The sequence below is a fragment of the Chlorocebus sabaeus genome, chromosome 20 (assembly GCF_047675955.1).
Source record: "Chlorocebus sabaeus isolate Y175 chromosome 20, mChlSab1.0.hap1, whole genome shotgun sequence".
NCBI lineage: Eukaryota > Metazoa > Chordata > Mammalia > Primates > Cercopithecidae > Chlorocebus > Chlorocebus sabaeus.
Window position 1 is genome coordinate 130,728,433 of NC_132923.1, and position 13,280 is coordinate 130,741,712.

Sequence of the window (13,280 nt, forward strand, 5' to 3'; positions counted from 1 at the left end):
CCCCAGCCCTCTGCAGACCCAGTGAGCCCATGACCTTTCCCTTTGAAACCAGGAGCCTCCTGAGGGCAGGCACGGGAGCTTATTCAACTCAGTACCCCAGTCCTTGGCCCGAGGCCAGGAAATACTTGCTTTGTGAATGGATGAATGAATAAGTAAATGATTGACTGGATAGGGGCAGGGAGAGGAAGGCCAGCTAGGGCTGGGGTGATCAGAGAAGGCTTCCTGGAGTAGGCAGGCCATCCCATTAATCCTTGAGCCCCAAGGGGGCAAAGGGCAAGTCAGGTGGAGGCAGTCTGAGGCTTCCGGGAGGGCAGAGATGGCCGCTCCTATGGAGCCTGTGGTGCTGGCTTCCGCAGGAGGAGGTGGAGCGGGAAATCATCAAGCAGGAGGAGAACGTGGACCCCGACTACTGGGAGAAGCTGCTGCGGCACCATTACGAGCAGCAGCAGGAGGACCTGGCCCGCAACCTGGGCAAGGGCAAGCGCATCCGCAAGCAGGTCAACTACAACGACGCCTCCCAGGAGGACCAGGGTGCGTGCCTGGAGGGAGGGACTGGTGCCCCTCGCCCAGAGGTGGAGGGTAGGGCAGGATTCTGTCAGGGCATCCCTGTGCAGAACCCCCGGGAGGTGCGGGCCGGGAGAGCTGGGCGAGTGTGGCAGGAGGGATGGTGCCCCATACCCAGAGGCGGAGGGTGGGGCAGGATTCTGTCGGGGCATTGCTGCGCAGGATACCCCCGGAGGTGTGGGCCAGGAACGCTGGGCGGCACTGGTTGGAGCTGGGAGGCAGCTTTTTGGAGGAAAGGGGACTGGGGGCAGGTGCAGAGGTGTTGGGTGTTTGGGGGAACAAGGTGTGGCATCAGTTCAGTGACTTCACCGCTGCTGGTGACGTGGCCTTGGGCAAGCCCCATGAGCACAGAACAGTGCAGTACGTGTAATGTGTGGGTACACATAACCCTTAGTGTATCATGTGGTGGTGCTGGGATTATTAAATTAACCCATAGGAAGTAGGTGGGCTATTGTCATTGTCTCTGCTGTCTTACGGAGCTGCGGTGCAGTGGCTCGGCATGGCCCTGGGCATGCTTGAACTTGAGGGTGGGCTTTGCTTGTAGAGCTCACTCCGTGCCCCTCTGTCTGGCCCTCTGCAGAGTGGCAGGATGAGCTCTCTGATAATCAGTCAGAATATTCCATTGGGTCCGAGGATGAGGACGAGGACTTTGAAGAGAGGCCAGAAGGGCAGAGTGAGTCTCAGTGGTCTGGGCTACTGCTGAGGGCACGTCAGGGGAGCTGATGGCAGCAGGGGCGGGGCTGGTCTGGGGTGCCGCTGTCCTTGGGGGTCAGAAGAGGGGGGTCAGGAATCTCTGGGCTCCCACCTGAGGAGCTGTGGCGGGCTGCTCCCCAGGTGGACGACGACAATCCCGGAGGCAGCTGAAGAGTGACAGGGACAAACCCCTGCCCCCGCTTCTCGCCCGAGTTGGTGGCAACATTGAGGTGGGGCCTGTCTGTTCCCGCACCTCTTTCTGCCCCCGCTTCCTGCTGCCCCTGGGGTATGGAGGAGGGCTGGGACACTGCCCAGGGTCTCATGCCAGGTAGAGGCGGGGCTGGGACAGAACTTGGTCTGGTCTTCGCCGTCAGGGTCCTGCCCCAGGTGGAGGCCCCTGCCTTCTCTGTGCCCCCTTCCTGCCTTCTCTTCCTCCCATGCTTTTCTTCCCCCATCCCAGAATCCTCCGCCCCCACCCTGTCTCTGTCCTGGGCTCATACTCCTGCTCTCCGCCCGCCCAGGTGCTGGGCTTCAATGCCCGACAGCGGAAGGCCTTCCTGAACGCCATCATGCGCTGGGGCATGCCGCCCCAGGACGCCTTCAACTCCCACTGGCTGGTGCGGGACCTTCGAGGGAAGAGCGAGAAGGAGTTTAGGTAAAGGGGCTAGGTGGTGGCCCAGGGTGTGACCACCTGCCCCTGAGTAGGGCAGGGTCCTTCGGGGGAGCCCTACGGAGGGCAGCATTTGCTCCCACCAGGATGAGGCCATCTGGAAAGGTCACTGCCATTTGGTCTTTGGGTCTTTGGGTGGCTGGAGTCCTGGTGCCGGGCAGGGCTGATTTGCAGAAACCACTGACCAGTTGGTTTGGACCAGTGGGTGTTATAGCAGCGAGGAAGATCCCGGTCACCCAGGCCAGGGCTGTCCTAGGAGTTCCCCTTGCCAGGGAGGCCCTCTCTGTCCTTTCCCGGGCCTGGCCCAGGCCTGACTGGGAGGGGGGTGATGGCTGATGATCATCCAGGAGTCCCCCGGGGTCCCGCCAGCCCTCTCAGAGAGTTCTTGCCGGCCCCCCACTCCCTGAGCCCCAGTCCCCCCGCCACCCCAGAGCCTATGTGTCCCTCTTCATGCGGCACCTGTGTGAGCCGGGGGCGGACGGTGCGGAGACCTTCGCAGACGGCGTGCCCCGGGAGGGCCTCTCCAGGCAGCACGTGCTGACGCGCATCGGGGTCATGTCACTAGTTAGGAAGAAGGTGGGTGAGTAGCTCTCTGTAGGGCCCTTCCTGGTGGCTGCCTGGGCTCCTGCTGCTGTCCCTTGGGGGTCAGTGGTCAGAAAACAAGTGCCTGTCTCAGGCCACGTAGCCACCCAGGGTCTGAGTCAGGCCAGAGGGACTGACCTGGAAAGCCTTTCTGGGTGAGGGGCCTGTGGGGTGGAGGTCAGGACAGTGGATTACGTACAGTGGGAGGACACATGGGGTAGGAGGATGGGCAGGGGAGCTTGTGGTCGGGAGGGGCCTGGCTTGGCTAGCCATGGGTGGCGGCAGCAGCTACCCCAAGCCTGTGACACCTTCAGCCCTGAGGCTGTCCTGAGGCTCTTAGGGCTGAGCTGCCACCACTGCCCTCCCTCTTTCCCTCCCACCTTCCCTCCCACCACCCCAGGTTCAGGAGTTTGAGCATGTCAACGGGAAGTACAGCACCCCAGACTTGATCCCTGAGGGGCCTGAGGGCAAGAAGCCAGGCGAGGTGATCTCCTCGGACCCCAATACACCAGTGCCCGCCAGCCCTGCCCACCTCCCGCCAGCCCCGCTGAGCCTGCCAGGTCTGTGGGCTGGGCGGGCCGGGGAGGGCACCGGGGTCATGGAAAGTGGCAAGGTCACAGCAACCCCCTAGTCTAACCCACACCCCACAGAAGACGGCCTCTCCTTCCCCCAAAGCCTCTGTTTGCTGAAATGTCACTCTCCAGAGAGTTTTTCATTTTAATGACAGTTTTGAGATATAATTTATATACCTACTGCAAAATTCACTCTTTTGAAAAACTGGCTGGGCTCAGTGGCTAACATCTGTAATGCTAGCACTTTAGGAGGCCAAGGCGGGAGGATCACCTGAGCTCAGGAGTTTGAGACCAACGTGGCCAACATGTTGAAACCCCGTCTCCACTAAAAATACAAAAGATTAGCTGAGTGTGGTGGCACGTGCCTGTAATCTCAGCTACTCGGGAGGCTGAGGCAGGAGAATCGCTTGAACCTGGGAAGCGGAGGTTGCAGTGAGCCAAGATCACACCACTGCACCCCAGCCTGGGGGGACAGAGCAAGACTCCATCTAAAAAAAAAAAAAAGTACTATTCAGTGATTTCTAGTATATTTGCAGGGTGTACAACCATCGCCACTGGCTAAGGCTGGAATGTTTTCATTTCCCTGAAAAAGAAACCCTGTACCCATTAGCAGCCACTGCCTATCCCTCCACCCCAGGCCTGAGCAGCCACTAACCCACTAACCTGCTTCCTGTCTGGGGATTTCGCAATGCTGGATGTTTCATGCATATGGCACCACACGGTGCGTGAGGCTTTGTGTCTGGCTTCTGTCGCTCAGCCTGGGGTTCCAGGTTCATCCACATTGCAGTGTGCATCAGTGATTCAGTCATTCTGCCTTATGGCTGATAATGTTTTCTTTTTCTTTTTCTTTCTTTTTTTTTTTGAGATGGAGTTTCGCTCTTTTCTCTTTTCTTTTTCTTTTTTTTTTTTTTTGGAGTCTCGCTCTATCGCCCAGGCTGGAGTGCAGTGGTACGATCTCGGCTCACTGCAAGCTTCGCCTCCTGGGTTCATGCCATTCTCTGCATCAGCCTCCCGAGTAGTTGGGACTACAGGTGCCCACCACCACGCCTGGCTAACTTTTTGTATTTTTAGTAGAGACGGGATTTCACCGTAGCCAGGATGGTCTCGATCTCCTGATGTTGTGATCCGCCTGCCTCGGCCTCCCAAAGTCCTGGGATTACAGGCGTGAGCCACCGCGCCTGGCGGAGTTTTGCTCTTGTTGTCTAGGCTGGAGCGCAATGGCGTGATCTCGGCTCGCTGCAACCTCTGCCGCCCAGGTTCAAGCCATCCTGCCTCAGCTTCCTGAGTAGCTGGGATTACAGGTGCCTGCCACCACCCGGCTAATTTTTGTATTTTTAGTAGAGATGGGGTTTCGCCATGTTGGCCAGGTTGGTCTTGAACTCCTGACCTCAGGTGATCCACCCACCTCGGCCTCCTAACGTGTTGAGATTACAGGCGCGAGCCACTGCGCCTGGCCGGTAACGTTTTCTTGTATGGATTTATTGCATTTTGCTTATCCATTGCTCTGTCGATAGATTTTGGGTTGTTTCTACTTTTTGGCTACTGTGAATAATGCTGGTGTATTTCACGTTTTTGTGTGGACATAGGTTTTGAGTTCTTTTGGGCAGGTATCTAGGAATGGAATTGCTGGGCCATGTGATAACTCTGTTTTCCCTTTTGAGAAACTACTAGACTGTTTTCGAAGTAGCTGTACCATTTTATGTTCCTGTTGGTATTGTGCGAGAGTCCCAGGTTCTCCACGTCTTCAGCAGTACTTGTTCTCTGCCTTCATGGTTCTAGCTGTCCTGGGAGCGTGAGGTGGTGTCTCACTCTGGTTCCGATTGGCATTTCCCTGGGTCAAGGACGTTGAGTGTGGTTTCGTGTGCTTATTGGCTATTTGTAGACTTGTAGAAATGTCTTTTCAGATGCTTTGCACACTTAATTGGGTCATTTGTGCCCAAGTGTCTCTTTGGTGATCTAGGTGTTTATTTGGGTGAAGCAAATGCCTGTTAAATACCTGGTCCCTCAGTTGGGCCTCACAGGCCTGGGGCGGACATAGCTATCCCCCTGGTGATGGGTGAGGCCAGGCCCTGAGAAGCTGCGCCTCCAAGCACAAGGGAGCCCTTGGAAGTGGACACATCTTGGTTTGTTTCTTGGCTTTGGCCTGAACTCTGTCTAACCTTGGGCAAGTCACCTAACTTCCGTGAGCCTCCGCTTTCCCAGCTGTGCCCACCTCCCAGGGCTTCTCAGAGCCGCATAAGTGACCAGCACTTTGCAGTGTGTCGGTGGCTGACTTGGCAGGGAGGAAACTCACACCCTCTCCAGTGGCACACAGCCAGCCAGCCTGCCCGAAAGCTAGGACCAGACCAGGCGGCGTGGCTCCCAATCTGGGCCTCCGTCTGCCTCACTTCCCTGCCTCCAGATGAGCAGCCACTGCTGTGTGAGGCCCTGTCCCGACAGCCCCTCACTTTGGTCTCACTGGGTTCAAGGGCCTCCAAACATGACTAAGTCATAGGCCTGGCCTGGCCTCTCTGACTTAGCCAGGGATCCTGCCTGTCTCTCCTGGAGGTGCTTGGCTGCAATGGAGCCTCCTGAAGGCCAAGCCCCACCTCTCCTCTCTGCCACCCCACTCCCTGCCCTACCCCTTCCCGTTTGAGCCCACCTGTCTCACCTCTTTCCCTTGATCTTTCAGACAAAATGGAAGCACAGCTGGGCTACATGGATGAGAAGGACCCGGGGATGCAGAAGCCAAAGAAGCCCCTAGAAGTCCAGGTGTGGAACGTGCTGGCGTCTGGGTTTGTGGTGTATGTGGGGTGGAGGTTGGGTCTGGGGACCTTCTCAGGCCCTGCACAGCAAGGTGGAACCCAGGCCTCCTGGCTCCCTTTTCGGGGCTCTGAGTCCGGAGGAGCAGACTGGGAACAAGCAATGGGAGCCAGGAGACTGGGTTCGCAGCCCAGCGCACGTTCCCCGTCCTCTGTTCCTGGTGAGGCCCCAGGCCCTGCAGTTCTCCTGGCTTCCCCTCTGCAGGCCCTTCCAGCTGCCTTGGACAGAGTGGAGGGCGAGGACAAGCACGAGAGCCCAGCCAGCAAGGAGAGAGCCCGAGAGGAGCGGCCAGAGGAGACGGAGAAGGCCCCGCCCTCCCCGGAGCAGCTGCCGAGAGGTTGGGCTTCCTGCAGTCTGCCCACCCCAGTGCCATGTCTGGCCTCAGCAGGCCTGGGTTCAGAGAAGGGCAGGTGGCTGTACTTCAGCTCGTTTCTGCCTGGCAGAGAGGTAGACTCCAGCCCTGTGCAGGCCCCCTGGTGAGGGGAGGCCAGGAGCTCAGGCCTCACTATATGGACTTAATGGACTTTAACTTTTTTTTTTTTTTTTTTGAGAAAGGGTTTCAGTCTGTCACCCAGGCTGGAATGCTGTGGTATGATCTCGGCTCACTGCAGCCTCCGCCTCCCGGGTTCAAGTGAGTCTTGTGCCTCAGTCTCCCCAGTAGCTGGGACAACAGGCATGCACCACCACACCCAGCTAATTTTATTTTTAGTAGAGACGGGGTTTCATCATGTTGGCCAGGATGGTCTCGATCCCTTGACCTTGTGATCCGCCCGCCTCATCCTCCCAAAGTGCTGGGATTACAGGTGTGAGCCACTGTGCCCGGACAATTTTTTTTTTTTTTTTTAATTTTTAGTAGAGACTGTTGGCTGGGCTGGTCTCAACCTCCTGACCTCAAGTGATCCACCCACCTTGGCCTCCCACAGTGTTGGGATTACAGGCGTGAGCCACCTCGCCTGTTGGTCTTTAACTTTTCTTACCATACAGAGATTGGCAGTTATTGGGCTACTTTTTTATTTGTGATTTCTGACTCAATTGCATTGTGGTCTGAAAACATGAGTCTATATGAGGTTGTTGAAACCTGCTCTCTGGCTCAATACGGTCAGATTTTGTAAATGCTGTATATGTGCTTGAAGAGAATGTCTGTTCCCTAACTGCTGGGTTTAAGGTTCTAACTATATGCATTAGGGCCGGGTATGGTGGCTCACACCTGTAATCCCAGCACTTTGGGAGGCTGAGGCAGGTGGATCACCTGAGGTCAGGAGTTGAGACCAGCCTGGCCATCATGGCGAAACCCTGTCTCTATTAAAAATACAAAAATTAGTTGGGTGTGGTGGCGTGTGCCTGTAGTCCCAGCTACTCAGGAGACTGAGGCAGGAGAATTGCTTGAACCTGGGAGGCAGAGGTTACAGTGAGCCAAGATCATGCCATTGCACTCCAGCCTGGGCGACAGAGCGAGACTCCATCTCAGGAAAAAAAAAAAAAAAAAAAAAATATATATATATATATATATATATATGCATTAGATCAGTAGATAATGCATGCCAATTATGTTGTTCAAGTTTTTAATATCTTCACTAGTATTTGGTTTGCTTTGATCAGTCAGTTTCTGAGAGACTTGTGTTAAAATCTCTCATTATGATTATGGATTAATCTTTTTCTTCTTATAATGCCAGATTATGTTTCATATCATTTGAGATTGGGTTGTCAAGTGCATATTTGTTCAGGTTTTTAATATTTTTCTTGTGAAATGTGCTTCTAATTATTGTGTAACAACCCTCTTATCCCCCTTTAAACTTTTCGCTTAAAAGTTTATTTTTGGGCCAGGCGTGGTGGCTCATACCTGTAATCCCAGAACTTTGGGAGGCCGAGGTGGGGAGATCACAAGGTCAGGAGTTCGAGACAATCTGCCGAACATGGTGAAACCCCGTCTTTACTAAAAATACAAAAAAATTAGCTGGGCACGGTGGCAGGCACCTGTAGTCCCAGCTACTCAGGAGGCAGGAGAATGGCGGAAACCTGGGAGGTGGAGTTTGCAGTGAGCCAAGATTGCACCACTACACTCCAGCCTGGGCGACAGAGCCATACTCCATCTAAAAAAAAAAAAAGCTTATTTTTGCTGATTTGGGTTGGTCTTTCTTTTGTTTAGTACATATTTGTTACGCCTTTTTCTATTCCTGTTTTTTTTTTTTATTTTTTAATGTAACAGCTTTATGGTGGTATAATTAACATATACAGTTGAGCCACTTAAAGTATACCATTCAGGTCAGGCGCGGTGGCTCATGCCTGTAATCCCAGAACTTTGGGAGGTTGAGGCGGGTGGATCACCTGAGGTCAGGAGTTTGAGACCAGCCTGGCCAACATGGTGAAACCCTGTCTCTACTAAAAATACAAAAATTAGCCAGGCGTGGTGGCGGGCGCCTGTAATCCCAGCTACTCAGGAGGCTGAGGCAGGAGAATCTCTTGAACCCAGGAGGCAGAGGTTGCAGTGAGCCGAGATGGTACCACTGCACTCCAGCCTGGGCAACAAGATCGACACTCTGTCTCAAAAAAAAAAAAAAAAAATAAATAAATAAAGTATACCGTTTGTTATTTTTAGTACATCCAGAGTTGTGCAACCATCACCATTATCTAATGCCAGAGCATTTTATCACTTCAAAAATAAATTCTTCTTACCCCTTGGTAATCACTCCCCATTTCTTCCTCTTCCTCCCAGCCCCTGGCAGTCACTTCTGTCCTATGGACTGGCCTATTCTGAACATTTCATACCAATGGAATAATACAGTACTTTGGCCCTTTGTGTCTGGCTTCTTTCATTTAGCATAGTGTTTTTAAAGTTCGTCTATGTTGTGGAATGTATTAGTACTTCATTCCTTTTTTTTTTTTTTTTTTTTGAGACAGGGTCTTGCTCTGTCACCCAGGCTGGAGTATAGTGGCATGATCTTGGCTTACTACAGCCTTGCCCCGCTGAGTGCAAGCGATCTTTCCACCTCAGCCTCCCGAGTAGCTGGGACTACAGGTGCACATGCTGACACACTGGCTAATTTTTGTATTTTTTTGTAGAGATGGGGTTTTGCCATGTTGCCCAGGCTGGTCTTGAAAACCCCTGTACTCAAGCGATCCTTCCACCTTGACCTGTCAGAGTGCTGGGATTACAGGCAGTACTTCATTTCTATTTATGCCCAAATAATATTCCATTGTATGGCTCTACTATGTTTTGTTTATCCATTCATAGTGATACATATGTGAGTTGTTTCCACTTTTTGGCTACTGTACATATTTGTGTACACATTTTTTTTGTGTGTGGGTATAGGTTTTCAGTTCTCTTGGGTATATATCTAGGAGTAGAATTGCTGGGTCATATGGTAATTCTCTGTACCATTTTGAGAAACTGCTGAATTGTTTTCCATGTGTATTACATCAGTTCACATTCTTACCAGCATGTGTGAGGGTTCCAGTTTCTTCACATACTTGCCAATACTTGTTATTATCTGTTTTTTTTTTTTTTTTTTTTTTTGAGACGGATTCTCACTCTGTCGCCCAGGCTGGAGTGCAGTGGCCGGATCTCAGCTCACTGCAAGCTCCGCCTCCCGGGTTTACGCCATTCTCCTGCCTCAGCCTCCCGAGTAGCTGGGACTACAGGCGCCCGCCAGCACGCCTGGCTAATTTTTTGTATTTTTTTTTTTGTAGAGACAGGATTTCACTGTGTTAGCCAGGATGGTCTCGATCTCCTGACCTCGTGATCCGCCCGTCTCGGCCTCCCAAAGTGCTGGGATTACAGGCTTGAGCCACCACGCCTGGCCTATTATCTGTTTTTTTGAGTATAGTCACCCTAGTGGGTGAGAAGTGGTATGGCATTGTCATTTTGATTTGAGTTTCCTCTGTGTATAAAGATGTTGAATATTTTTTCATGTGATTATGGCTCATTTGTATATGATTTGTTGAAGAAATGTCTTTTCAGATCCTTCATCTATTTTAAAATTGGATTTTTAAAAAATTACTGAGTTGTAAGAGTTCTTTTTAAATTAATTAATACTTTTAGAGACAGGGTCTTACTATGTTGCCTAGGAGGGCTTTACCTGGGCCCAAGTAATTCTCTAGCATTAGACTTCTGAGTAGCTAGGATCACAGGCGTGTACCACTGTGCCTGGCTTGTATGAGTTCTTTATATAGATTCGTGTTCCTCATCAGATACATGATTTACAAATACTTTCTTTCATTTCTTCACTTTTAATCTCTTTGTAATGTTTTAGGTCTCTTTTAGACAGTGTATAGAGGATTCATCATTTAAAAATCTAATTATAGGATCCCTGTCTTTTAGCTGGCTAGTTTAATCTCTTTACATTTATTGTAATAACTAGGTATGTGGATGGGTTTCTACTGTCTTATTTTGTACTTTATATATTATCCTTTTTTCTCCTTTTTCCTCCTTTCCTGACATCTCTTGGATTGATCAAATTTTCTTTATATCTTGTCTTTTCCCCCTCAACTTATTTGGAAGGTTTATAGTCAGTTTCATTCTGTACTCTTACTTTTTTTTTTTTTTTTTGAGACAGAGTCTCGCTCTGTCACCCAGGCTGGAGTGCAGTGGCGCGATCTTGTCTCACTGCAAGCTCAGCCTCCCGGGTTCACGCCGTTCTCCTGCCTCAGCTTCCCAAGAAGCTGGGACTACAGGCCCCCGCCACCACGCCCGGCTAATTTTTTTTTTTGTATTTTTGGTAGAGATGGGGTTTCACTGTGTTCGCCAGGATGGTCTTGATCTCCTGACCTTGTAATCCGCCCACCTTGGCCTCCCAAAGTGCTGGGATTAGAGGCGTGAGCCACCGCGCCCGGCCTGTACTCTTACATTTTTAACATGTATCCCTCTGAGTAATATGAGGACTTTAGATAGCTTTAGCTCTAACTCACTTCCCTTTCATCTGCCACATTGCTGTTGCCCAGTATTTTAGTTTCAGTTTGTTTTTACTTTCCCAAATTTGTTGTTACACTTATTTCTAAATCTTTAATCCTTTTTTAGATCTTCTCACATTCTTACCAGTTTGTGTTTGCTTATTTGTTCATCCTTGCTTCATTCAAAGTCCTTCCTAAAGTACACCTTTAATGGTGCTTTCAGCAGTTTTTTGGGGAATGGTTGATTCTCTCGTTGTTATTTTTCTTTTACTCTTGAATAGTTAGTACAATTGAAGATGGGATAGGGATCTTCCCTCAGCACTTTGCAGATATTCTTCCATTTTTATTTGGCATTCATTATGCTGAAAAGGCTGCTGAGAAGCTGAGAAGGCTGCCGTTGGTGTAATTGTTGCTCCCGTGTAGGAAATTGGTCATTTCTGTCTTTTCTCACATTGAAAGACTGCTTTTAAGACATTCTCTTTGTCTTTGGTGATATGTAGCTTCACTACAATGGAGGATATTTTTTGTTTTGTTTTTAGAGTGAAGTTTTTGTTTATCTTGTATGTGACTCACTGTGATTCTTGAAGCTGAATATTTATGTCCTGCATCAATTATGGGAAAACTCTCAGTCATTCTCTCTTTGAATATTTTCTTTGTCCTCATTATGTTTATTTTCTCCCTCTGGAATTCCTATTACTCATTGATTGGTTCATTCATCCAACAAACGTATATATATACACATGCATATATATATAGAGAGAGAGAGCCTGCTGAGTGTCAGATGCTGTCCCAGGCACTGGGGACACAAGCAATGAACCAAAACAGCTGAAAGCTTCATTCCATGGAGTTTGTATTCCAGTGGGGAACACAGGCAATCAACAATAAACAGAAATACATGTTGTTCAACCACAGACTCCAAATGCTATGAAGAAGAAAGCAGAGTACAAGGTTAGCAAAAGATGGGTGCTGATAAATTTTCATATCTCTTGCTTCTTTTTTGTTATCTATTTCTCTGCCAGGCTTTTTGAGTAATCCTCAGATCCAGCTTCCATGTATATTTGCTTTGCACAGCTGTGTTTTAAAACCTTCCCATTTGTATTATTTTGCATGGCTGTGTCACAAATTACTGCAAACGTAGTGGCTTAAAACAGCACTCACCATGAGCTCGCAGTTGTGTGGGTCCGACGCCTGGTGTGGTGTAACTGGGTGTTCTGCTCAGGATGTCACAAGGTTCAGGACATCAAAGTATCGACTAGGTTGAGTTCTCGTCTGGAGGCCCTGGGGTAAAGTCCACATCCGTGCTCACTCTTTATTGTTGGCAGATTTCAGCTCCTTGAGGCTGGAGGACTGAAGTCCCATTTCCTTGCTGGCTGTCAGCTGGGTCCATTTTCAGCACCTGGAAGCCACCACATTGCTGCCATGTAGCCTAGTCTGTCCTCAAGCCAGCAGTGGTGAAAAGAAACCCTCCCATGCTTCGAATCTCTGACTTCCTTTTCTGTGACCAGCCAGAGAAAAGGGCTCGTGTGGTCGGGTTAGGTCTCCTCAGGTCATCTCCCTGTTTAAAGGTCACCCGTGCCACAAAACGGAACCTGCTCTGGGGGGTCGAGTCCATCCTCTTCACCTTCCAGGGGATTTTGCAGGGCATGGACACCAAGGGCCTGAAGTCTTAGAGCACATCTTAGAATTCTGCAATCAAAATGTTAATGATTGTGGTATTTCCTTTCCTTTCCTTTTTTTTTTTTTTTTTGAGATGGAGTCTCGCTCTGTCACCCAGGCTGGAGTGCAGTGGTGTGATCTCGGCTCACTATAGCCTCTGCTTCCCGGGTTCAACTGATTCTCCTGCCTCAGCCTCCTGAATAGCTGGGATTACAGGCACCTGCCACCACGCCTGGCTAATTTTTGTATTTTTAGTAGAGACAGGATTTCACCATGTTGTTCAGGCTGGTCTCGAACTGCTGACCTCAAGTGATCCGCCCACATTTCTAGAAATTTTATCTGTTTTTTTTTTTCTAGTTTTGAGGGAGTCTTATTCATTCCCTGTGGATTCTCTTCCTTCTTTTTCTTTTTTCTCTGTCTTTGGTCACTCTAGATATACTTTATTTTAGAGCAAGCTTTTTCAACCCGTGTGGCCCGTGGGCCAAATGCGGCCCAGGATGACTTTGAATGCGAATTAACACGAATTTGTAAACTTTCTTAAAACATTTTGAGTCTTTTTTTGTGATATATATGTGTGTGTGTGTGTGTATGTGTGTATGTATATATATTGTATATATATATATAAGCTCATCAGCTGTTGTCAGTGTTTAGCGTATTTTATGTGTGGCCCAAGACGGTTCTTCCAGTGTGGACCAGGGAAGCCAAAAGATCGGACACCCCTGTTTGAGAGTCTCTGACATTGTCCTGTTACCCCCAGGTGCTTGTCTGCCTCCTGTGTGTCAGCTGGTGGGGGACCATTGTTTTCTGGGTTTGGGTTGGGTGCATCCTCATCAGGGGTTGTGATTTTTATCTGC

General features: G+C 50.0%; 1 protein-coding gene across 2 annotated transcripts in view; it reads left to right on the top strand.

Annotated features, from left to right (window-relative positions):
* CHD5 (chromodomain helicase DNA binding protein 5) overlaps positions 1-13,280 on the top strand; it is a 79,356-nt gene that overhangs the window by 53,972 nt on the left and 12,104 nt on the right. For both annotated transcript variants that reach the window (XM_007980798.3, XM_007980799.3), the window contains exons 26-33: positions 357-531; positions 1,145-1,237; positions 1,399-1,487; positions 1,779-1,912; positions 2,359-2,503; positions 2,910-3,069; positions 5,753-5,832; positions 6,088-6,220. In XM_007980798.3, the coding sequence (XP_007978989.3) occupies positions 357-531; positions 1,145-1,237; positions 1,399-1,487; positions 1,779-1,912; positions 2,359-2,503; positions 2,910-3,069; positions 5,753-5,832; positions 6,088-6,220 (1,009 nt within the window). The remainder of the gene's footprint in view (positions 1-356; positions 532-1,144; positions 1,238-1,398; positions 1,488-1,778; positions 1,913-2,358; positions 2,504-2,909; positions 3,070-5,752; positions 5,833-6,087; positions 6,221-13,280) is intronic.